Genomic DNA, 26526 nt, shown 5'->3' with positions numbered 1-26526 from the left:
CCCAAAGAGTAAAAAAAAAAAAAAAAGATTTTTTACTTCAGATATGAAAAGCTGCAGCGTCAAAAGCGTTTTTGTGCCTTAAAAAAATTCTACTTGTGCTACAGTCTGTTTTTATGTGTAAAAAAGTGTCTACACAAACATTTGCATTCACTTCTAAATCCACATTAGGCACACAAATCAGAAGCTCCTAAAACCAACTGATTAATATATTATTAGTTCACAAAGACATATAGTGAAATTCTATGGAAAAAGAGAAAGCTCAAATCCAGTGTTGGAGTGTTTGTTTCATATCATCTCATAGCCAGACAAAGATATCACATGAGGCTGAATCCCTACAAACTTCCTAAATGTAATCATCTCTTAAATTAGATTGTTTTTTTTAAATACATAAAAAGCAATAAGCTGATAAAACTGAATGTATGAGAAATCTTGTGGAACTGAACACATATCAAAGGGAAAGTAACCTGAACGATGCAAGCAGTGAACCTTTTATTTACACAAAGCACTTTGAGGACACCATGTTCTCACCTGTGGCAGTTGTTAAAAGATGTATCTTTTACTGGCTGTATTTAACATTTTTAAGGCTGTATCTAAAGTTTTTAAAAGCTGTATTTTGGCTTTTCTCCATTGGTGTAAATCTCCTATGTATAAAACAGAATTTGGCTGATTTAAATGGATTTTTTTAGGCACCTTTCTTAACAAAAGCCTCACACACACAAGATTGAGTGGCTCAACTTTGTTTTTCCCCCACCAATACACAGCTCAATTATGATGAATTTAAATGACATTAGATTCTACTATTCACCAACCAAATATTGGAAAAACACCAACATGCAGAAGATACAATATTAGACGTGGTGAGACGTCAAAGCACTTATGTCACAGAAGAAAAAGGTAGCATCTCTCCAAGGATAAGCATTTTTTCTCCCAGTTGAGTCCCATATGGAACAGGATAACCTGAAAGGCATTTCTCAGTGTGGCACTGGTTAACATGGCCATCAATTAAATATCAAATGGGATTATAAATGGAGAGTTAACACAAAATCTGTTCACCATTTTCACTGTTCACTATTTTATGATTGGTTCGTATGTATGGTGGGCTCGAGCGTGGACAGGGGCAGAGGCACTGGGACACAGGCTGGTGGTTCGCTCGGGTGGATCTCAGTAGTGTCTAAGGCCAACGAGTATGTACTCTTTGTTAGGCCCTGTAGCATTACATCATTTTTTATTTGATCCACCCTTTTGGCAGCACGGGTGCCTTCAGTGCCCGTGTCCGAGTCCCCAGGCCCCTCCACGCTCTCCCCCGATGGACCTGTGACCAGGGGCTGAGAAGACAAAAGTGTAAGTGAGTTGATATTTGATTCCGGGATGACTACATTACTGTGATTGAAATTTGTTTTTTTGGTTGTACTTTGGTTCCCTCTGGTGGTCAAATCAGGATTAGCATTCTGGGTTACTGGTAAATCTGCTGACAGATCCCCAGGGGCCACCAGCAACTGTGGAGCACTGGAAGTAGGCTCCAGAGGGGTCATAGGGGCAGGAGTGGGAGCTTTTTCCTCCTGTGAGGAGAGATCAGGTATGTTTTTTGAGTAATGGATATCGGCTTGTGTTTTCTGTCTATGCTTTCCCTCAAGATGTTTTTTCGGGCTGATTTTATTTTTTCTAATTTCTTTTTGTTTCTTACTTCTTTCAGGGCCTGGATTGGTCACAGACACCTGAGTTGCAGGTGCTGGTAGAGGAGGAAAGTCCTCCTCTGAAAATGTGCTTTGTGTTTTTGTCCCTACTGTTTCCTGTTCCTGTACTATTATTTTTGTGGTGTCAATGGTTTGTTGTGTAAGTTTGCGTCCAAATCGTCTATGTGCCCATTTTATTGCTTTTTCCCATGCTTCTGGCTGAAATGTGGTGAATTGTTTTCTGATGTTGTTGAGGGTGGTGTCGTAATGGTGAAGTAAAATATCCAAATTGTTTTCAAGCCAGAGATCTGTGTTTGCTTTAACCCTTTGTAGCACCTCCTCACTAGGGTAAGCAGGTTTGATGAAGTGAGTGAGTTTGGTGGCTTTCCTATGCATGCCTGGGGGAATGGTTTTATTTATTTTAGCATTGGAAATGATGTCTGAATGGTGGATGATTTGTATGGATTTGAAATAAAGTTTAATGTGTCTCTGTACCCAAAGGCTGTCCCGGACTCCCGTCGCGACTGCGGGTACGGCTGGCGGGTAGTGAATCTGATGCCTTCCTGTTTTAGGGTTAGGGTTAGAACATGTTAGGGTTAGGGTTAGAACATGTTAGGGTTAGGGTTAGAACATGTTAAGGTTAGGGTTAGAACATGTTAGGGTTAGAACATGTTAGGGTTAGGGTTAGAACATGTTAGGGTTAGGGGTTAGAACATGTTAGGGCTAGGGTTAGAACATGTTAGGGTTAGGGTTAGAACATGTTAGGGTTAGAACATGTTAACACAAAATCTGTTCACCACTTGTCTTCAGACTGGTGTGTGTGTGTGTGTTTTGGCACAATTCATATTTACTTTTACTGGGCTTTATGGTACATTTATCTTCTAATTTGTATGAATATTCTTCTTTGGTACATGTGCTCCCCAAAACAGTACATGTGTATCTATCTGACAGTTTGTGTATTACACATTTAGGGTAAAATAACATGTTTACTCAAGCACATAAAAGTATGCAAACACACATGCGGGCAAGCATGTCAATCCAGGACAAGGAATTAAGACAAAGAGGGGAGGGGCTTAATAACCAGTAGGTTCTTCCTTTGACACAAGGATTAGGTTTTTATCTCCACTTTTATTCTTCACTGTTTTTCTTTAACTCCTCTCATCGTTGTTCCTTTATGAGCAAGCCCAAATTATAATGATGAGAACAATGATGGCTACGACAGCGATCAGGATTGCCCACATCTTGCAATTCTTCCACCAGTACTTTCTTTTCAGTTTGGCTGCACTGGTCTCAAACTGGGAGGCTCCAGCCTGCAGTGCGTCAGCCCGGTCATCCAGTTCAGACAGCTTCTGGTCCCGGTCAAGCGCTTTGTCCACATTAACACGTATAATATCCACCACCTCATCCACCTGGGCCTGTGTCTGCTGCAAGCGCTTGTTGGAGGGCGCTGCACCCTGGCCTTCTGGACCAAGGAGGAGGAGCTTTTTAACCACCTCGGCAACCTCAGCCCCAGAGATAGGAGAGCCCACTCTCGGGTCCCTGGGCCCTGCTTCCTGATTGGAAGGCGTGTCGGTGGGATTGAGGAGGTCTTCGAACCGATCCACAACGTCTCGAGTCGAAGTCAGCAGCGCACCATCCGCACCATACATAGTGTTGACGGTGCACTGCTTCCCCCTCCTGAGACGCCGGATAGTGGTCCAGATTCTCTTTGAAGCCGTCCGGAAGTCGTTCTCCATGGCCTCACCAAACTCCTCCCATGTCCAGGCTTTTGCCTCGGCGACCGCCGTGGCTGCACTTCGCTTGGCCCGTCGGTACCTGTCTGCTGCCTCCGGAGTCCCACAGGCCAAAAAGGCCCGGTAGGACTCCTTCTTCAGCTTGACGGCATCCCTCACCCCCGGTGTCCACCAACGGGTTCGGGTATTGCCGCCACGACAGGCACCGACTACCTTGCGACCACAACACCGATCAGCCGCCTCATCAACAGAGGCACGGAACATGGCCCACTCGGACTCAATGTCCCCCGCCTCCTCCGAGACATGGTTGAAGTTTTCCCGGAGGTGGGAGTTGAAGCGCCTTCTGACGGGAGACTGTGCCAGGCGTTCCCAGGAGACCCTCACTATACGTTTGGGTCTGCCAGGTCTAACTGGCATCCTCCCCCGCCATCGGAGCCAACTCCCCACCAGGTGGTGATCAGTTGACAGCTCCGCCCCTCTCTTTACCCGAGTGTCCAAGACATGCGGCCGCAAGTCCGATGACACGACTACGAAGTCGATCATCGAACTGCGGCCTAGGGTGTCCTATTGCCAAGTGCACATATGGACACCCTTATGCTTGAACATGGTGTTTGTTATGGACAATCTGTGACGAGCACAGAAGTCCAACAACAAAACACCGCTCGGGTTCCGATCAGGGGGGCCGTTCCTCCCAATCACGCCCCTCCAGGTCTCACTGTCGCTGCCAACGTGAGCGTTGAAGTCCCCCAGCAGAATGAGGGAATCCCCAGAAGGAGCACTCTCCAGTACTCCCTCTAAGGAATCCAAGAAGGGTGGATACTCCGAGCTGCTGTTTGGCCCATAGGCACAAACAACAGTCACGATCCGTCCCCCCACCCGAAGGCGGAGGGAGGTTACCCTCTCGTCTACCGGGGTAAACTCCAACGTACAGGCACTAAGTCGGGGGGCAAAAAGTATAGCCACCCCGGCCCGGTGCCTCTCACCATTGGCGACTCCAGAGTAGAAGAGAGTCCAACCCCTGTCGAGAAGGCTGGTTCCAGAGCCCTTGTTATGTGTCGAGGTGAGACCGACTATATCTAGTCCGAACTTCTCCACCTCGCACACAAGCTCAGGCTCCTTCCCCGCCAGAGAGGTGACATTCCACATCCCTAACGCTAGCTTCTGTAGCCGGGGATCAGATTGCCAAGGCCCCCGCCCTGGACGACTGCCCGATCCACATTGCACCAGCCTCATATGATCCCTCCTGCGGGTGGTGGGCCTACGGGAGGGCGGGCCCACGTCGTCTTTTCGGGCTCTGCGGTTAGGTTTGGGGTTTTAATCCATTTTGGTCTCAGTACAGAGGTGAACTCGGTATACGGCACCGGGGTGTTTCAGAAACTTTGGTTGCCTGTCTATTCTATGGTCAGGACCTCACAGGCTGTCCGTGGGGTGCCTGAACAAAATCAAAGTAAATAAATGATAGATGCCTGAACAAAAATAACCGGAGCCCGAAGAAAAATATAGGGAACTTATAGCATTAAAAAGCAAAGAACTTCAACCATTTGAGTCTTTCTCATTACAGTCTTTTCACTGCGTCAAAGCACAGAACAGCTGAAGGGGGAGAGAACCTCCAGAATGATGAAAATCAATACAATACTCGACTGGTTACCTGTCTATCAACACAGAGCGAATATATACATATATATAAAGGCAGCTTTACCTTAGTAGTCCGAATTGGTGTTTGAGGATCAACCGATGGTTCGTGATCCAGTCTCTGTCGAGAGGCAGACCACCGCGGGGCAGACTCGGAGTCCCATACCATTAAAAGCTGGCTTTAGGGTTTTAAGCGCGTCTGCTTTCCGGGTACCGGTCCGCGGTAGAAGCCCCTCAGAGCAGAAGATGGATCCTGTTACAGTGACGCCAATTGTTACGGTGAAATTTACGGTCACCTCGTCTTTGACTTGAAAACACACTCTGTGGTGATAAATGATGAAGACGAGACAGGAGAGATGATGAAGTAATAAAAAAGGATTTAATCTAAACTAAATAAAAAGGTACAAAGCGGGATAGACAAAGAAGTGGTCTCCTCTGGCCAGAGGAGAGACACGAAGAAGGGCCCAAAAGTTCCTTTCACACACATTTATACTCCACTGTCCCGCCTCCCCCCTTCCACAGACAACAAAGAAGAGACCAGGGGGGGAAGGTCAGTCTGCCGGAGGTGACACCTCCGATGTCGGGGTGGGTTTGGACGTGCTCTGGCCTTGGAGATGAAACTGAGGCCAACTGACATTCCTTTAGAGAAACTGTATCATGGGAGTATGGGTCCACTGACTTTGTAGGAAGAGGAAAAGACATCAGACAGGAGTGGAAAGTTACAAATTGGGGTATTAAGTTGAATGAGATCAAAAAGCAAATATATGAGTATACATAATTAATCAATTTTGCCACCACATTGTCAAACAACTAAGGCTCACCCCCCCAGGGGTCCCAGTCAGACCATCATTCTGGTATGTGGTGCGTACAGCCCAGAGGCGGCACAGGCCCACAAACCCAAGCCCAGCAGGGCCATATCCGCACACCCACCAAGACCGGCCTAGCTGGCAAGCCGAGCCAGCCAGACCCCCGAGGGCACCCACTTGGCACCAGAAACCCCCGAAGGCAAGGCCCCCAAGGGAGAACCTTCCCCAGCCCATGAACCGGCAACCATCCAGCAGGGCCACGCAGCCTCAGAAGGGGAAAGGAAAGCAACCCAGGCCCCACCGCCCACAGGACAACACGGTGCTCTCCGGTTGGACGACTGTGACATCACGAAAAAGAGGAGTTCTCGATATTTATATAATCGCACGAGAATGTAGTTAAAGGTATGTGTTATGAACGCAACAATAAACAGATAAACAGGTCAGTGTTCCTAAGGAAGGAGAACACGAAGGTTGGACTCTCTGGATTTTTCATAGCCACATTTTTTATCAACAGCCAACAGACAAGAGATAAAACTGCACAAGTAAAACATGAACTAAATCAAAGTTGCTTCAGTTTACAGTGTAGTTACAGTATGAGAGGAAACAATATAGTGAATGTGATTTTGTTTTTACACATGATGACGTTTTGGTGATGTAGTTACTTGAAATATAATCTGAAGTATTTTATTTGGAAAAGTAACCGGATGTTTTATTGCGGAGTATGTGCTTAACTTCCTGTTTAGCTTAATTTGCTCTGTGCTGATTGACGCGTCATGCTCCGGTGTCCACCAGAAATAGAAGTCCTGCGTATATCTGGCGGAGGACATCGGACTACCGCAGCTGGGAAAGAGCAGACGCATCGCAGTGGACCCGGTGGAAGTTAACGCATAGACTGGAGTGGAAGTCAATCAGCTCCGGTGACACAGCGGAGACATAATGCAGCAGAGTCGCAATCAGTGGAAATTGGGGGTAAGCCTAGCATTAGCAAAAACCTTGTATTAGCGTAAGCCTAACAATAGCATTAACCTATCAATAGCATTTACCTAGCATTAACATTAGCTAATAATAGTTAAGCATTAGCAAGAACCTATCATTAACTCATTCAGTGCCAGCCATTTTCCATTTTTTGCTGTGAGCTGCTGGATACTTCTTATCCCTACATAGCGCCGTAATCTCCCTCATCCCTGCTTCTCTCTTCTTAGCTAATGGTAGCATCAGTGGCTAATCTGTCATCTAAAGGTGCGCTGCTGCCACCTTTAGGACACCAGTTGTCACTACATCAACAGAGAAGCCTGATATTCACAGTAGAACTCCGTCACAGTGTATCCGAGCAACCTCCATGAAAAAATGCAATTGACGAGTTTTTTCGCCAATGGCACTGAGCGTTTGGATTTGAAATGACAAATGATCTCATCAATGGTACTGAGTGAGTTAACGTGCAGTGCCCATAGTATGTATATATTTAGCACTGTAATATAGGCTAGCATACATCTGCAGTTTGCTGAGAGAGAGAGAGAGAGAGAGAGAGAGAAAGAACTACAAATTAAGTTTCTTCTCTTGATTCTTGTTTTTTTATTTTGCCATTGAAAGAAGCCATTACGTCTCAAAATAACTTCACTAATCAATCGATCCAATTCATAACACGTGTTATGACAAAAAACTTCACAGAACGCCGGTAAAAGACCTTACTCTTTGTTATCTAATGATTTCATGACTTTGATGCTTTAGACCCACATTACATAAATCAATTCTGTCTTGTATTGTTGAGTATTAGAATATCAAAAGTTATGTCCAACCCTCCTCCTTTATCTGGACTTGGGACTCTGAGAGAAGCTATGACATCATCAAGAGCAAAGGAACTTTGTTTTATTCATGACAACCTAGGACATCATTAACACATTTCTTAACATTGAGCTGTTGCGAAGTTGCATTTATTAATGATATCATTGCAGTCCACACAAATCCAACGTTGCAGTAACCAAGCAGCAGCCATGTTGAAAGTCTCAGCTCTGTCTTCCCCTAAACCGCAGGATTCGTTGCTTTCATAGATAGATGTAACATTAGCATTACCTAGCAAAGGCATTAACGTAGCAATAACCTAGCATTAGCCTCGCAATAGCAATGATAATGCAGTATAACAGGAAAAAAATGTATAACCAGTTAGAAGTCATTTAAATAGTAGTATGTGCAGAGCTGGCTCCCGGATATAGGTACATTTCCTGTTTCAAAATAAAAGCTTCCCAAACATACAGCTGTTGGTTTGGGATTGTGAATCATGGTTTGATCCCACTGTGAGTAAAGCTGGCAGGCAAACAGCATGGGATGGATTCATATGTTAAAGCATGAACTGTGTCGGTCATTGGTGGATGTCAAAACAGGCATTAAAATCTCTCAAGTGAAGAAATGTAATAATTACAAAAAAAAAAGACATTAATAGGGATGTAAATGCTGATATATATATAAATATATATCAGCATATATATTGTGCATATATATATATATATATATATATATATATATATATATATATATATATATATATGCACAAAACCTAGTGCTCACGGCACGTCACTGAAACCAGTGACGTGCCGTGAGCACTAGGTTTGGGTAGGCAGGGCGTTGCAAATCGAGACCACCAATAATAATTCCATATGTTTCTGCTGGCAAGTGTTAATTCAATTCAATTCAACTTTATTTGTATAAAGCAATTTACAACAGTCATCTCAATGCGCTTATCAAAATATAAAATTCATAATAAGAAAGAAAAAACCCAACAAAATCCACATGAACAAGCATTTAGCCATCTAACAAAACATGAGCAATTATTTAATATAGCCTCCATACTCTCCCAACAAGATATATCTCATGACACGACAGCGCATCGTTGTTTGTGTTGGAAACACAGAGAAAATGACAACAACTCAGAAAAGCCTCAGTGAGGAGCATTCACAAAGTCAATCCTTCCTTTCACTGTGAAAAATACCAACAATGTTCTGACCTTACCTTTGCTGAAGCTCTGGTAACTCAGGTGTTGGTCTCTCATCTTTTAAAAGCTGTCGTTTTTTCCTCAAAACAAAGTTTCTCTATCGCCTAGCGCTGTCATCCTGCCTGTAGTGTTATCCCTCCCACTAGCTAGAGAACGTAGCAGCAGCGGCCACATGAAATTAATTCACTAATGTACTGTGAACTTACATATAGCATTTAGCATAGCTCGGTTACGTCCAAAGGCAGCGTAGAGAGCTGCCTTTTTACGTAAATGGTTGTCATCTTGGGAACTGAGTGCGTATGCGCAAAAACACATAAAAACACGCTATGGGAACAGAGGTAGAGCAGCCGTGTGCTTTTGGGAGGGGGCGTGCGAGACTGTACAGCCATACCATGAAATAGCACCGTTTAGTCATTTGGGCTATGAAATGCACAAAATGCTGACACTGTCAAACTTTGTGCCCATAGCCGAAAACAAGCCACATATTCAGACTCAGAAATAAAACGCGTCCGCTGGTGTCACATTTTCCATGAAATAAGCACTTTTTATACACTGCGATTTTGTTTTTGGCCTCTAGCGGACTCTACCCATGAGGGATGCACATATTCAGACCTTTCTGCTAATATTTATTACGTGTGGCCCGATCCGAGCATTTCTGGAGTTTTCCTAAGTGTTTCGGTCTTTCACACTGCTCTCTCCCATAGGGTTAGGGTTAATACATGGAGGCGGTGCCTTCCTTCTCACTCGTGGGCGTGGTTCCAGCGCCTCTAACTGACACGCCCCCAGCGTTAGAGAGCAGAGGGAAGTGCTTGTTTTAACATGATTTTGAGACTTAATTTGATATACTTAACGGTGTGACAAACTCATAACACAAATGTATTTGTGCTTTACACGGACTTTAAGCTGGGGGAGCTTTCAGGCACTGCAGGATTTGAATCCATGATGACATGTTACTAATACTAACATTTGTTATTGTGGTCCCAGCAGCTCTTTGGTCTTGCCCGTGTTGGAGTCATTGAGTGTGTGGACAGGTGTCTTTTATACAGGTACCAGTTCAAACTGGTACAGTTAATATGGGTAATGAATGGGGAATAGTAGGGCTTCTTAAAGAAAAACTAACAGGTCTTTGAGAGCCAGAATTCTTGCTGGTGATCAAATACTTAATGTATGCAATAAAATGCATTCTTTTTTTGTTAAATCATACAATGTGTTTTTGTGAAAAGCTCTTTAATTCTAGTGTGAACGACCACTGAGGCAAAAAGAAAGGACTGACTGTGTTGTCTACAGAGATAAACATTCAATGTCTGAGGACATTTGGCTGGACCCAAACAAACACTTAGTGGTCACATGGTTTCTATCTGTGGATGGTGCTTACTTATGATATTACTGATAGAACTGTTGCTTTCTCAATATTTATGCGTTATATCTTTGATGCAATAATCTTTTCATAAAAATGTATTTGTTTTTCAATGTGGACAAGAAAGAAATGTATTTTAATCTCTTGAATGAAATAAATAAATAAACCTCAATGAGAGACCCTTCCATTCTCTTTTAACACATAAGAGGGAACAAAGCAGCAACGTATTTTATGGAGAGATAAGTTAAGACATTTTTGAAATGAGGTATTTGTAAAATAGAAATCTTAATTGTAAAGGGATAGAGAATAATGACAAACACAATGTATTATGAAAACCACAGCTATTCTAACATACAGTACATGTTTTTGGGCTGTGTGAAGAAGCCAGAGTACTAATAGAGAAATACCGCACAGGCATGATGAGAACATGCAAATTCTACACAGAGGGGTGTCAACCCCATGCAGGCCTGGCTGTAAAGTAAAAGAGCCTCCTTATTTTATTGTTAATGACATAGAGATGGCCAGTGTATCGTGATTCAACATATATTGAGTTTTGGCGATATATGTTCATGCAATACATTTTTATTGCACTTTAATGAGATGGAGCGTTTGTGTACATGAAGTGTACAAGTGTATGTAAAGTTAAAGGAGTGAACAAGGGTTCATTAGCATGTTAGCTCAGCTTCTGTAACATCTCACAGCTTCTCCATCAGCTGCTCTGCATTTCATTATGAGGTGCATTCACTTTCCCCAGGAGAGTGTGGGAAAATATAGACTCTATAGGAAACCCTAACATATGATCCCTGATATCCAGGTTAGAAGAGTGCTTAGATTGATCAGAAAGAGCTGAACTAGTTTGATCTAAAACACTTCTTTATCAAAGTCTCCTCTTTACAGTAGAATATATTCAACCATTAGCAGGAGCCAGAAAATCCCAGGTTGAGTGAAGGCAGCACAGGTGCAGGTGGTTAATTGTTCACCCTCTCCTCTCTGTGTGACCTGACTCACTTTGACTTTCACACGTCATTGAACACTAACTAAACCAGATACACAGACTCATTGTGACCCTGTATTGACTGTGTTTGGGGCCAATCAGCATCACTTCTAGATTGTGGATATCCATCAGATGGTACTATTGATATGTTCAACAGTGATAAACAGTGAATGAAAGCTGCTTCAACTGTTTACTGTTATTAATAATTAAACTTCACTTCCTTATTAAGAGATTTTATTAACTCACCTGTTCACTGGTGTTGTGGATTATCCTGCAGCTGCTCCCAGGGTTTTCTCCAGTGCTGTTGAGCGTAGGGGACCCCAATGTTGTAGTGATGGCGCCCCCTACGTTCCGTTTTCAGTAATGTAAGGGGATTTTCTGTTGTTTTTTTCATTTTTTAATCAATACTATCGTAATAATTGTTGCACACTTGGACACAAAGGGACTTCCAGATGTTCACGAGTTGTTTAAACTCATTTTTTAATCTGAATAATCCAGAAAGACATACATCAGCCTCACCATCTATTTAATACAGGCAATCTGGACGGATGCTCCAGTCTTTACCTGAGGACCCCTGCAGCCCTTTAGCTGCCCCTGATGCTGCCTGTGTGTATGTAATAACTGTCCATGTATATAAGCTCTGAGGAGAGCAGACAGTCTGTTCTCCTCAGAGCTTACAGACTGAAGAACACCACCATGTAGTAGTTTTCATTAAAATCCTACATGTCCCATGATTCTTAGCTCTTCTCTGTAGTCCTTGTTCTCCTGGGACGTGTTTTAAAGGTGTTTCTACTGTCGTAGCTGGTCTGTCAGTCTCTCCTCTCATGATGAAGACCAGGGGTGGAGCAGCCATTTATAAAGTTTATTAAATTAATTTACTAAAACCATGATAAAGCTGTTATTAAGTCACTGATTCTCAACATGTGGCTCTTTATGTCTTCATTTTAATTATTATTTCCCCAGAAAACCTTAAAAAGGGAAACTTTTTAAACCCTTTTTTTTTTTTATCCTTTTCTTTGGCTGCTTTACAATTTTCTTTGTCCCATTTTTGTCCCTTTTCCAAAAAAAAAATGAACACTTTTTCTTGTATTTTCAGATTTTAGCTCCTTTTGCCAAAAAATATCGCTTTTTGACACTTTTATTCCATTTTTGTCTATTCTTTAACCATTGTTAACCACTTTTCATCCAAATACGTCATCAACCTTTGGCCCAATAAATAACACTTGTTTCCTTTTTTCCTACATTTTGCCTCTTTTTGTTCCACATACCTGTTTCCTCTTTTTTGTCATTTTTTGCCACTTATGACTGTTTTTGGTCCATTTTAGTCACTTTTCACAATTTTCTTGGCACATTTTTGCCACTTTTGGACCATTTTTTACCACTTGTTATTCATTTTCCATCACTTTACTCATCAACTCTTTGTTTACCTTAGTCAAATGGCTGTGATTGGCTGATCACCATTCAATCAATCTAACTGGATCAATACATTATCAACAATCAATTCCTCTGTAAAAAGTGAGGGAGATGATTTTTAGTTTTAATTAAAGTGGATGATGTAAAAAAGACAATTGTTCTGAAATGTTTCGGTTTCTGAACCACTTTATTGTTGATGTAACAAAGATCTTAGAACTCTCACATTAACAAATAAATGACTTTGATCACCATGCTTTCCTTTTGTTGTCATAGTGGAATAGTTTTTGTAACGTTACACAACAGATGGATTCACTCAGAAAACAATATATATATATATATATATATATATATATATATATATATATATATATATATATATATATATATTTATATATACAGTATATATATAATATGCCGTGCTAAAAATATTGACCCCCCAAAATATAACCTTTTTGTTTTAATATTTATTACTAACACACAACTACAGAGATTACACTAAACTAGAAAAAAAACAAAAATAATAATTTCCTGAAGATAATGTGACGATGAAACACATGCTGAACTCTGCATGAAGGAATGATTTTTTAACAGAAATAAAACATTATTTTTTACAGAAATAAGTGAAATATCTTTTAAAATGTTTGTTTAAACAGATTAAAATATATATTGTTCAGTGCATGTTTAATAGTTTTTTTCTTACTTTATTAATATAGTTTAAGTGAAGGCACAACACGTTTTTTTAAAGAAAAAAAACTTTATTCACATTGTTCCATTATTACAAGGTTTCAAACAGTTTTAAATTAAACTTTAGCCTCGAGGTGTGGAAATATATTCAAATGTGAATGACCATAAATAATAATAGAAATATTAATAATAATAGTAAAAAGTAAATAATTCAGGGTTTTAAAAAGCTAATTACTAGCTAAAACCTAATTCAACATCCATCCATCCATTTTCATACCCGCTTATTTCCGTTTAACAGGGTCGCGGGGGTCTGCCGGTGCCAATATCCGGTTCTCATAGGGCGCTTGGCGGGGGTACACCCTGGACAGGGCGCCAGTCCATCACAGGGCAACACAGACACAGACAACCATTCACTCACTCTCATTCACTCCTATGGGCAATTTAGAGACTCCAATCAACCTTACAGTCATGTTTTTGGATTGTGGGAGGAAACCGGAGTACCCAGAGGAAACCCACGCAGCACGGGGAGAACATGCAAACTCCACACAGAAAGGACCCAAGTCCACCCTAGGGCTTGAACCCAGCACCTTCTTGCTGTGGGGCAGACGTGCTAACTTGCTCCTGCGGGCCGAAATGGATGCTCTAAAGGGCCGGATTTGGCCCCCAGGACTGGAGTTTGACACGTGCTTTTAAGTGTTGCTTCACTACGTCGGTCTTCCTTTTTCCTTTTGCTTTCTTGTAACTGTTGTGCTAACGCTGTAATGGCCACTTTTCCTGCTAGAAAGTCCACCATTGCACTTTTACTACAGGAAGGACGTGAACACGCATCTACTTTAGTAAAAAGATTTCTGGAAAGTAGCGTCTCGCCCCTTGTTTTTCTAAAGCTCAGATACAGAGCCATGAGAGAGAGCAGAGGTCAATCTATGACCAAATTAAGTAACAAAAAAGTACATACTGCAGCTTTAAGTTTATGTATTTTAAACCTGCTAGAAGTGTGTTAATTGGGTGACTTCTGATTTATTTTAGTTTTCATTTAATTTCTGATTGTCAATGTTGTGAATGGGTGAGTTTTTGTATATCTAGTTAAAACAGTGTGCTGACCTAATAGTTTCTCTGTGTTACCAGGTGAGGATGGAGGACAATCACACAGTCAGATTCATGAAGCTGTCTGCTGACTTCAACAGTGGAGTAAAAGTCAAGATCAGAGAGTTTGTGTTGTATGACAACAGTGAGCGTCAGACATGGGACTGTCTACTGATGCTTCCCAACACCCCAACAATGGCCCTCAGGTCAGTAGTGGAGACATCAACTGATCAGTGGGAGAAGTAGAGCTCAAACTAATGCACACTGTTGGTCAGAACGTTAAAAAATGATTTCTAAAGGATTCATTTAGAAGGTTAATGATAGAGGATTAGATTAAAGTGAAACAGTCTCTCTTCATTGATAATTCATCATGTAACCAGTAAAAAAAGGACTGACCCAAGCTGTTTGTGTCCAGCAGGCTCAAAGCCATTCTGCTGAATCATCAGTATTTTAAACAGGATGGAGGTGTCAGCTTCTGTTTAGTTTGTGTTTAGTCCTTGTGTTCTGAGTCTTTGTTTATTCTGTTTTCTACTGTAACTCTTGTCTCTGTGTTACAGGGTTTCCTGCTTGTAGATCTTCATCAGCACTTTAAACACATTTTATTCTTATTAATAATTGCAGTTTTAAATTATGAATGTCTTTTAAATCCTCTTTTTGTGTATTTCTATAAACAGGAGTGCACATAACTTTGTTTGACTGGTACTCAGGGAGTATGGAGGACCAAACCTGCCAAACGTATGCATAAATAAGTGTATAAAAAAATATTGGAATAAATAAATAAAAGAATGAATACATACATAAATAGATAATTATATGCATGAATAAATTAATAAAAACTGGTAAATAAATGGGACATAAATAATTAAATGCCTTAAATTGATTTATACATTTATTTATTTCCACATTTATTTATTCATGTATTTATTTCTACTTTTTTATTTCTACTTTTATTTATTTCTACATTTCTTTATTTATTTCTAAGCGTGGCTTAGATGAAGAAGTGAAGATGGCTGATTTCAGAGTTTTAGTGAATGACTTACGAGCTTTAGCTGATGAAGTTGAAAACAATTCACCAAATGACGACCTTCACTTTTATCTGGATAGTTTTATTAACAGCTTAGCTCAGCTAAACTCTGATATGGATTTAGAAGTTGACCCAGCAGTGTTTGATGGTCTGGAAGAAATTTCCCACCAGTTCTGCATCTTCTCAGAGACTGAAGAAACAACCTTCAGATGCCCCTCCTACTTTTTACCCCCATATGATTGAGGCTCACCTCCATTCAGAGAACACTGCTCTGGACATCACAGAGATGTTCAGTGTGAGTGAGAGAACAATTAGTGTGAGGATGGTACATTATGAGATAAGGTCATTTTAACCTACTTCTGTCAACATCTGTTTTGTAGCTCTCGCTTGTTTGAAAGTAGCAACAGTAGAACTATATTTGTGTGTAAATATTACTCATGTTAATGTGTATTAATAGTAGGCTAGGCTAACGTTGCATTGCTATTCCATTTCAATACTTATATTATGAAGCTATAGACTGGTCATATTATATGGCATATGTTCAGGTTCTAATGTCATGTAGACTCACAACAATTAGGCTACATTAAAACAATCTGGTCTGTTTTAACAGCACATCAGCCCTTGTCCTTAATATCAGCTAATGTATAAAGTCATCTAGTATTGTTTTGTCCTTGTTATCTCTAGCATCTGTCCAGGTTAGCAGTAGTTTTAATTTAGAGTTCAGTAAAACTTACTTTGTCAAAACAAGCACAGTTGTAGCTATAGTGTGCTAATATATGTACATGTTTGATCATTAAAAATAGGCTACATTATTATTAGTCTATGAGTTTTTATTACATACAATGGTTAGATCATTTCACAGACAGTTTTCATTTCATGTCTATTGTGACCTTTCTCATTGTTTTGGATAAACAGAGTCCATGATTTATTCACTACATTGTAAGACAATGATTTGGATGAAAGTATAACCTACATTCTGCAGCTCCATCACAACTGTGGATACAAAATGATGGTTGGACACCTGAATACACAAGGCATACACATACAAAGTAAGTATTATTAGTATTTAACCTAAATTGTTCTGGGATTATTCATCAATAAATTGGTATTTGTCCTACTTGCTGATTTATTAAGATGTCAAAAAGAAGCTTCTTTACTGACAGTCATTCTAGATTTTTGGCTATTTGTGAATTTTCTTCCAGGTTTGGGAATGATTAACAGTTTAGATATTCTTTGTCTGTATTTATTGTATACATATTCATACCTTGTCCTTTCTGACTCATACACTAACATTTACAACACATGAAAGCAGGTTTATGGTCCTTGATTAAGATGTGGCCAGTATGGGGTTTGAACCCATGACCTTGGCGTTATTAGCACCACGCTCTGACCAGCTGAGCTAACTGGCCTATGAAGCTGCAAAAATATGGTTGAGTTAAAACGATCACGGTTCTAAACACCCAGAAAGTTGGCAGCTGAAAATTCAGCAGTACTCATCCCTTAGCTTAAAGCTGCAGTATGTTTTTTTTTTTTTTTTTTTAAATGTTATTTGGTCAAAAGTCCATAATCATCTTTGAGCATATTGTAATCCAAAGTGTTCTGAGTACACAGTGAATCTCTTCTCCTTCTCCAGGCTCTGAAAATGAAGTTGATCAATACAGAATGGATGTCAGCCAATTAGAGATCTTTCTACCAATGGGGCCATCCAATGAACTGTTTTAAGCATTACTATTGGCTGCTTGAGCTGCTCATTAAAAGTCAATGTGTGTTCTTGATCTGAGAGTAGATAAAGTCTCATGGCTTTATATTCCAGCAGAAATCTCTAAGGTGACTTTTGTCAAATCAAGAGGAAAAATGAAGACTGAGGTGGAGAAGCAACAGAATAAAGGCACAAACATGTTCATGAGGAACAGAGTCACAGAGGTTCCTCTGACTCTGTGTGTGTGGTGGACTTCACTTGATCTGCTTTCAGTCCGTGCACAGTCTGCCCTGAGTCAGAGAGAGAGTGATAACAAACGAGATAAATAGGTTGTAAAACTAAGAGAAACATTATCTAAGGTGGAGACAGAGAACAGACACATTTCATCTGCAGTGTGGAGTGTGTCTGCTCTGATCAGCTGCTTGTGTGTGAGGATCAGCTGTGGCTCTGAGCCTCTTACTGTCCTCACAGCAGTGAGTGATACATGCTTTTATGTCTCTAAAACATCAGAAAACTCTCCAATAACACAAGATAAAGTCTCTACATTTGTTTCTAGTCTCTATGGACAAATCTTTGCCCAGAAACTAAAAGGTTTATGTGTGACTCACTAAAAATGAACAATATTAATACTTTTGAATGATAATCTTTGTAAAATGCCTAGTCAGCTGATTGAGGCTGTGTGTGTCAGACACTTTCTGTATCCACGGACCAATCAGATCATTCATTCATTCATTATACACTTTCATTATACACTGTGGTGACGCTGACAGCCTCAGCAGGAACATACAGCAGTTGTGCTGCTATACACAAAGTGTGGGGGTCCTTTCTCACCCCTGTCACAGGAGCGTGCACGTAGCCAGGCTGACATCACCTGAGTTAAGAGAGTGAGTTGATATCTCAGTTCATAGTGCAGCTGCTCTCTGACAGAGAATGTTTGGTTAGGTGAAACCCGCTAACAGAGATAAATCCAGGATATACGTATCCAGCTTTGTAGTACAGGCCCACAGAGCTACACATCTTTAAACTACAGATGATCGCTTCATCTTCATAATAAACATCTTTAGAGGAACAAATGTTTACACAAATAATGTGTAGTAGAAGTGGTGTTTGTGTGACTTTTTCCAACACATGTGACTTTGTGACACAGAATCAGTGTGAACGCATCCCTGGGGCGTTTGTGTGTAAACTGTGTGTGTGTGTGTGTTTTCTCGCCCTGCAGCATCTGTGACTTTAATCCTGAACTTTAATGCATTTTAAGTTTATTTTATTACACATTTTTCCACTTTCAAGACACTTACAACTCCTTTCCACCACTTTTGCATCTAATGTCACATATGTTGACCAATTATTGTCACTTTTATTCATTTTCATCGTATTTCATGATTGTTTTTGCCAATTTAACCACATACACCATTTGTCATGCCCATTATATGAAAGTTTAAACTAATTGTTCCAATATTGACACTTTGAAAACACTTTTTCTGTCCGTTTTTGTCCATTCTAATTTGCAACTTTTAACCAATTTCTGTGGTTTTTAAAATCCCATTTCACAACTTTTTCCACTATTTTTGGCCATTTTTATTTCTGATTAAAACAAGGATTTACATCTTTAAGATGACGATATACTATGGCCCAAATAATAGTAAACATCCTGCATAACAGTGAATATTATTCAGATAAATAAATACATGTGTTTATCACATAGAACGACGGACCTTCATTTTGCTGACTTCATGGATGGGGCCCCTAAATGCTCTGTCTCTCTCTCTCTCTCTCTCTCTCTCTCTCTCTCACACACACACACACACACACACACACACACACACACACACACACACACAGGCTTGGGGAGTAATGGATTACTAGTAACAGCGTTATGTAATCTGGATACAAAAATAATGTAACTATAATCTGTTACAGTACATTTAAAAACATGTAATCAGATTACCAGTATTTTTATTAAAAATGGGGATTACTTAGTGGGATTACTTCTTCAAAGCAAACAGAATATACACCGTGCAACAGATACACAGTGCACACACACATTGTGACACTTCGTAGCACTTCACCATAAACGTGAAACCAATACTTCCTGCCTAGCTGTTTACCATCATGACTCAGGAGTTTTCACTGCATGAAAATTCCTGAGTCACTGTTTGCTGTGACCACACCAAATAAAACATGGAAAGGTAAATTACAAAGATGAATCCAAAGTTAACTTCTGACACAAACTCTCTACACCATAGACTGTAAACACACATCTCCACTACGCATCCTCAAGTTGCCTTCACTGACTGCCAACGCTGTAGGAATTAGGAACATCTACAACGGACACATCCAACAAACAGCAGAGCTGTTACAATATAAAGCTATTATGCTAACAGCTAACTTATATGATATTGTGCAGTAACATAACAGCTGTATATGTGTTTGCTGTGTCTATCACTGCATGATGCAGAATTACTGCATTTGTTTGTCTAGGAAATAATTTTCAGCAAATTGAATTAAAGTCACATCCTGTACATTACATGAAAGACATGCTGACACAGCAAACATAACTAATAATTAACTATGGAGCATGTTATTATGTAAAACATCTACTTTAGTGGAACTTTTTTCCTGTAATTTTTTAATTAATTTAAAACCAGAATCAGGAAAACAGAAAAACCAGAAACAGGAAAAAAAAAAAAAACAAATACAAAAAAAAAAATGGGGTATTTCTGATTGTTTTTGAAATCAAAATAACAATGGTAAAAATTCTATCATTTTGTTTGTTTGTCTTTTTTACAAAGTGCAGTTGATTCTATATCTATATCATAAAAAATCTATGACTGCAGGTGACAGATAGAACACATTTTTGTGGAGGTACGTCTTTTAAATTAACGCATGCCTCGAGATGCGTTCAAAGTCCCTGGGAAACCCAGAAATTTGTAAAATATCCCCACACAGCCCTGACACCAGGTGAGAACAAAAGAGGACATGTCTAAAACTAGACGTATGGTCACCATACATGTCATCATTATTTAATAATGAATAGAAAAAATAAAAATGCAGTGTTATAGTTTGGTCACTTGGGGGAGATTTATTAAGTTTTATTGTTATTAATATATGGACTTTTGGTATTGTTTACCATATTTGCATTGAAAAAGGAACCTTGGGATGAAATATTAATTAGAACATATTTTCAAATTAATATCAAAATAATAATGACTCACTGGAACACATCTGTAACCTTTGCACATCCAGAAACACAATATATTATGACTGTAAATATCATGTCTGCTATTAAAAACTGTATATAACAATAGTTAGCATATTAGCACACACTTAGCTATAATAGAGCTTTTCATCTGTAAACCCTTCTTAGAAACCAATGATCACACAATGTGTTGCCTGTTATCTCAAGTTATGTGGTGACTATTGTTGGAATTGTCCCTGTATAAATAAAGTTTCATTGAATTAATCTGTGACCTTTGACAAATAAACAGTGGTTGCAAATATCAAACTACTTATGTGTAACTCTATTGTAGTCCAGTCATCACATTTATAAACTATCTTAGTCATCTAGGATCTGTGCACCCTCAGAAAATCAGCTGCTCACATTATTTTGACCTGAAATCATCTGATTTTCCACCGTTTGTAATTCTTCTCCAGTCTGCATTGACTCCTCCCACCAGAGCGTCATGTTTAAGGGAAGAAGAAAATGAAAATGGATGATTTATTATTCATTTTATTTATGAGTTAAAAAATGCAGCTATATTCTGAAAATGAAAAATTATTTCTGTTAATGGATTTTAAATTGAATTATGGTACAGATATACTTCCATAGTTTATACAGTTGACGTAGCGTTCTTATTCTCTATTACAAGTTCACAGAGAAGCTGCAGTGTTTGCAACTGCCGTCACCTAAAAAAGACAAACAAACTAAACAATAAAATATGTTACCATTGTTATTTGGATTATTGTGATTTTAAAACCAATCAGAAATACACCGTTTTTATCTGTATTTGGTTTTTACGTTTTCCTGTTTCTGGAAATCATTGGTTGAAAAATAGGTGAATGTCAAGCAGCATTTTGTCAGGTCTGTTGTGTTTGTTTTTGTTTGCAATGCCTTTGAATAAGTTGTTTTGTGCCTGACTTGGCTAGCTACGCCACAAGTTTTCCCTCAGTGTCCTTAGGTCTCACATGTTAGATGGACCTTGAACTGAGACATGTTTGAATACTTTACATTGTAGTGTTGCACAAATGTTTGATCATTTTGTTTTTGCCTTCTTCACGTGACAAATCACAGCACTTTATACAGCAGCATATTATGTGTTTTGTTCATTGCTGTTTGTTTTGCTTTAAAAAAAAGTCTTAAATTGTCTTAAATTTGACATAAAAAGTGTGCAGCAACCACTGTTTCTGGTGTACGTTCATACTGTTAATAAATGTTGATGGTACTCATACTCCTGGTTGTGATTCTGATAAGATGTTTATTCTAAGAACAAAAACTGGTTTTAAGGTTTTGGTTTTAGTTTTAATATAGATTTAGGTTTATTTCAAAATGAGTCAACTTGTATCAAGAAACAGCTTAATCATTTTTCACAAATGCTGAGTAATTTTTTACTTACATTAGTTGTTTTATTCTTGTTCCGAAGCTTTCATTTACATAAATTAAAAAAGCAAAAAAAATTTAACAAGAATTATTAGTTTATATTCAGTATATTTCACTTATTATTGTGCTGTAGGAAGTTTGATTTTAAGTAATTTAATCTAATAATCATCCATTTCTGCTTATTTTAACCCTTTAGAATATGTATCAGGATCTTCTTATTTTAAGATTTAACATTTTTTTTCAAAATTTCTTGTTTAGTAAATTTAACTTGACAGATAATGTCTCTAGTTTTAAGAATTCTCCTCAAATGTAGTGTTTTTTTTCTTATATTTTATCTCTAATTTACAGCAAAGGCTTTGTTTTTAGATCAAATAGAGAGCAGCAGCTTTTCTGGGACAGTCCACAACAACATTAACTATGATATTGGTCAACAGATGAACTCCTCTGTCCTGTTGGTTAGGACAACGTGTCTAACAATAAAAGCCCATCATCACAGAGCTTCATTTGGACATTTCCTGATTAGCAATCATTTATTAGCTTTAGGGTTGGACCAGACGTGGGCCACACAATACTCAGTCTAGTATTGGACACACCCTAAAGTAAACGCTCAAAATGAAGGAACAACACACAAAATAATAGCAAAAATGAACAAAAGGACAACAGTACACAAATGTACTGTACAGTTTCACAAAATGACCATAAATATGCACAAAAAAAATCTAGAAAATACACCAAACAAACATGAATAACTCATTAAACACAAAACAAGAAGAATACATAAAGACACTGTCCTCTGAAGCTGGATTTCCTCTTCTCTCTCTCTCTCTAACTTCCTGTATTTAATCAGTGTGTGCTGTACTTAGACGATGGATAACTTATTACCAGGCTGAACACCTAACCTGGTCTGTAGGTTTTATATTGTATTATAGTGCATTATTCTAAATGGTAAAATAGGTTCTATTGTTTTCAGTGGTTTGTTGTGTCGCAGAATTGCATTGTTTTGTCTTGATCTTTTTTTTTTTTTTTTTTTTTTTTTTTTTTTTTTTTTTTTTTTTTTTTTTTTTCTTTTTTTTTTTTTTTTTACCTTGTCTGCACATGCTTTCGAAGGTTAACACTACAAGAAGTGCAATCTTTTGACAGCAATGCATATTTTATTATTGCAATTAAATAAATTTATTTATTTCATTGCATAATTGTGACCGTCACCAGCCCTCCCTAGGGAAGGGTAAGAAATACTTTATTAAAGGGAGGATGTAAAAAAGAGAGGGCAGTGTTACACCAAGGTGAGGGGTTGGAGGGGGGTGGGAAGTTAGCAGGGAAGAGGGATACAAGATAGGATATGGAATGGGTGAGGAATAGTTTTAAGTGATGCGATGTGAAATTGTGGTTGTGTATATTGTGTTTATTGTTGTGTTGTCAAGCCAGTTTGGTGACCAGTGTGTGGTTTAGGAATAATGGTGGTGGCTGTGAACAGAGGAAGAGGTGAGTGGAAATTCCATAAAACAGGTATTTGGGAACAACGTGTCTAAGGTTGAGCCCAGTATGAGTGTTATCCCACAGCCCAAGGCCAGTGCATCCATGACAAATGTATTTCCAAGTACCGCCACTGCAAAACCCAAGAGCCGCCCCGGGCCCGAAGAAGCAGTCAGGCCAGCAGCAAGAGCAGGCAGCCTAAGGGCCCCGGCGACCACCCACGGCCAAGCAGTCCCCCGAACGCCCCAAGATCCCAAGCCGAGAGGCAGCCATCGCCCCCCCATACACACCCGAGAAAGCCCCAAGGAGCCAAGGACCCAGCGCACCACGCCACCGATCCCACCCCAACCCCCAGACCCCCCACCCCATCGACCCCCCCACCCCCCCACCCCACCCCCGCGCCTAACCCCCCGAGGGGAGGGCCCAGAGAACTCCCTGCCCGAGGCCCCAGCGGAGGAGCCGAAGCCCACACCCAGCAGACGACCAGAACCGCGCCGAACAGGCAGCAGTGGGCACCCGCCGGCGAGCCCAGAGCCAGCAGGGGCCCGACCCCAGGCCAGAAGGACCCGGAACGGATGCAGCACCAGGAGCAGCCCGCCCAGGGAGGACGACCATCTTGATCTTTAAAATAAATAAGTGCTAACCACGACATTAATTTTAATTAAATGTACTACATCTTCATGTCTGCTATATGTTGTCACCACTAAAATTTTCTATTTTTCTAGATCATCATCAACTCAGGCTGATTAAAACCATCCCATCTGAGCTGGGACATGAACTGATCCATTTATTCACACATTAGTTCTTCTAATGTCTTTAAACACTTTTATTGATACACACAGACCTGGTCAGAGCAGGTTACACTCCCAGTTAGGATCATGGAAAATAACATTTGCTCTGTCTCAGTATCTAGTTTAGACTTTTTTTTAGACCTGTGTCCTGGGTATGATGGGTTTATGAGGTGAACAGTACTCAGCCATGTTGGGAAGTCCAGAAATCACACAGCATTTCAGCCAATCATTGCAGTGGTCTATGCCAGAAAATACCACAGACCAAGTATTTGTAGTGTAGTCATAGCACTCAACAATTCTGTTTCCTGTGCTACAAGAGACAACAAAGATCTTCTTGTTCATCACTGCAATGTCAAAGTAACTGTATGTGTGGACCATTTCAGGGACATCGTACCAGGTGTTGGTCACTGGGTCATAAGCCTCAGCAGACCTCAGATATCTGGACCCATCGCTTCCTCCAACTGCAAAAATGTGGCCCATATATGCAACGACCCCAAGGTAATGCCGAGGTGTTCCCATAGGAGTGATCAGTGTCCACTGGTTGGTGTCTGGGTTGTAATACTCAGCAGTATTCAGTACTCTATTACTTACTACTCCGTCCTCCACATATGTAAACCTTGTTGTTCAGCGTGGTGCAGCTGGCCCGATCCTCTCTTCATTCATTGATGCAATGAACGTCCACTGGTTGATGTTGGACTGGTAGCGTTCAGCAGTTCTTCGTGAGATAACATAATTATCCCTGTAGCCTCCCATAGCGTAGATGCATCCCTTTAGCACAGTAACACTCATTAAGGCTCGTGACTCCTGCATTGGTGACATCTCCTGCCAAGTGTGTGTGACTAGGTTAAACCTCCACACTCTGTTAAAGGGGTCGTCCATCTTAAAACACCACCCACAATGTAGAAGCATCTACCAAGGAAGACAGTGCTGTAGAATAATAAGTGAGTCATGGAATCCTCCAGACTAGGATGAGTGTGAACTTGGATCCAGCTGTTAGTTCTGTAGTCAAAGGCCTCTATGGTCTTAGAATAGAATCTAAACATCAGTAAGATGGCGTTTGGCAAACGACGGCAAAACAAGGTGTTGTTGATCCCAGACTCAGAGCAGAGTAACGAAGGTTGAGACATGACTTTAAGGGTATTATAGACCAAGAGGTGGGACTCAGGGTTTGTTTTTACCACATCATTGTTAAGCACATTGTCTGTGATGTAACTTTGTCCATCAGCCCCAGTCGTACCTTGGTAACAGAGTAGAAATGGCTCCCTGTCGTTCCTCAGGCATGTGGTTTATCCATCTTAAAACACTTTGATAAACTGTGCTCTCCTGGGGTCACAGTAGGTCATCCTGACCCAGGATATCAGCCAGCTCCTGCTCCGCAAGCTGCAAAAACTCTTCACAGAGTGAAACCTCCTCAAAATTCTCACAGATAAAGTGAAAGGCCTCATTCTTCAGTTGAAACAAAATGGGAATATACCAAACTTTAGTAAACTGCCACAGCCCAATGCATTTTCTGGACAGAGGTGATCCTTCAGAGCTCAAAGCATGTTTGTTCCAGACTCTTTACATTGAACTGATGCACTTCCATCATTAGATCAAAAATATAACTGTTGTCAGAGTGACAGAGATAAAGTAAATTCACTGAGTCCAAGGAGTTTGTGGGTTATTGTGTCTCTCTCAGAAGGGTTTCCTCATTAAGAATACTCATGTGTTGCTGACTCCTTTGATGTGTGACCAGCTCCTGATGATGTCATCAGCAGAGTGTGTGATGATGTCACAGTGAAATTCACACTGACATTCCTTCTGCTGGCTCCTGATTGGTGGATGGCATGACAGGTTCTGCGTTCTTTGATATCTGTGTGTGTGGGTGGGGGAGGGGGGGGGTGTCTCGGCTATCAATCAATCAATCAATCAATCTTTTATTTGTATTGCCACCAAATCATAACCAATGGTATCTCAGACACTTTACAGTAGAGCAGTCTTAAGGACGGACTCTTCATTTTATGGATACACACATATGCATATATACGTATATACACATACATATGTAATCCCACAACCCAACATGAATTCATCATGGCGGCAAGGAAACCTTCTGTTAAGCAGCAGGAACCTTGTGTGGATCCCATTCTTATGATGAACAGCCTCCACGTTATGCTGTGTTGGGTGTGTGCAGAGGAAAGGGTGGAGAACAGAGTTGGTGAGACTCTGTAACTCCACACTGAGGATCCCACGGACCTGCAAGACAAAAGCCAGAAGGAGTACAGGAGCAAACACACAAGGGAAGAAGCAGACATAGAGGGAGTGTTAGAGAGAGGAATGGGACCCTCTCCGATTCCTCTCTAACCTAAATGACCTCTCTCTTAACGCCCTCTCCAACCGAGCATGCCAGACCCCCCCCACCGGCAGTTTATGCCTATTGCATCTTAACTATGAGCTATGAGCTGGTTCCTAACTAAAAGCTTTACCAAAGAGGAATGTTTTGAGCTTAACCTTAAAGGTAGTAGAGAGGGTGTCTGCCCCCGACCGTGGTTGGTAGATGGTTCCAGAGAAGTGGGGCCTGATAACTGAAAGCTCTTCCTCC

At 40.3% G+C, this 26526-nt stretch overlaps 1 protein-coding gene and 1 non-coding gene across 2 annotated transcripts; both read right to left on the bottom strand.

The window, feature by feature from the left end:
• Positions 1 to 2719: 2719 nt before the first annotated feature.
• On the bottom strand, positions 2720 to 6078 carry LOC114460157 (vesicle-associated membrane protein 3-like). The gene is made up of 2 exons (XM_028442197.1): positions 5860 to 6078; positions 2720 to 3154 (listed from the first exon to the last, which is right to left on the bottom strand). Exons 1-2 carry the CDS (start codon positions 6076 to 6078, stop codon positions 2846 to 2848), a joined length of 528 nt encoding a protein of 175 aa, XP_028297998.1. The 3' UTR covers positions 2720 to 2845.
• Positions 6079 to 16720: 10642 nt separating this feature from the next.
• On the bottom strand, positions 16721 to 16794 carry trnai-aau (transfer RNA isoleucine (anticodon AAU)). Its single transcript has one exon. It is a non-coding gene; the product is annotated as a tRNA-Ile (tRNA).
• Between the last annotated feature and the right edge of the window lie 9732 nt (positions 16795 to 26526).

The sequence above is a fragment of the Gouania willdenowi genome, unplaced genomic scaffold (genome assembly GCF_900634775.1).
Source record: "Gouania willdenowi unplaced genomic scaffold, fGouWil2.1 scaffold_412_arrow_ctg1, whole genome shotgun sequence".
NCBI lineage: Eukaryota > Metazoa > Chordata > Actinopteri > Blenniiformes > Gobiesocidae > Gouania > Gouania willdenowi.
The sequence above is the reverse complement of the archived record's forward strand: the minus strand, read 5'-3'. Positions and strand labels throughout refer to the sequence as shown.

Coding starts and splice junctions, on each gene's coding strand:
- LOC114460157 (XM_028442197.1), bottom strand. CDS start 6,078: ATGGGCTGGGGAAGGTTCTCCCTTGGGGGCCTTGCCTTCGGGGGTTTC. Junction 3,155..5,859: donor TGACTGGGACCCCTGGGGGG/GTGAGCCTTAGT, acceptor GTGGTTAAAAAG/CTCCTCCTCCTTGGTCCAGA.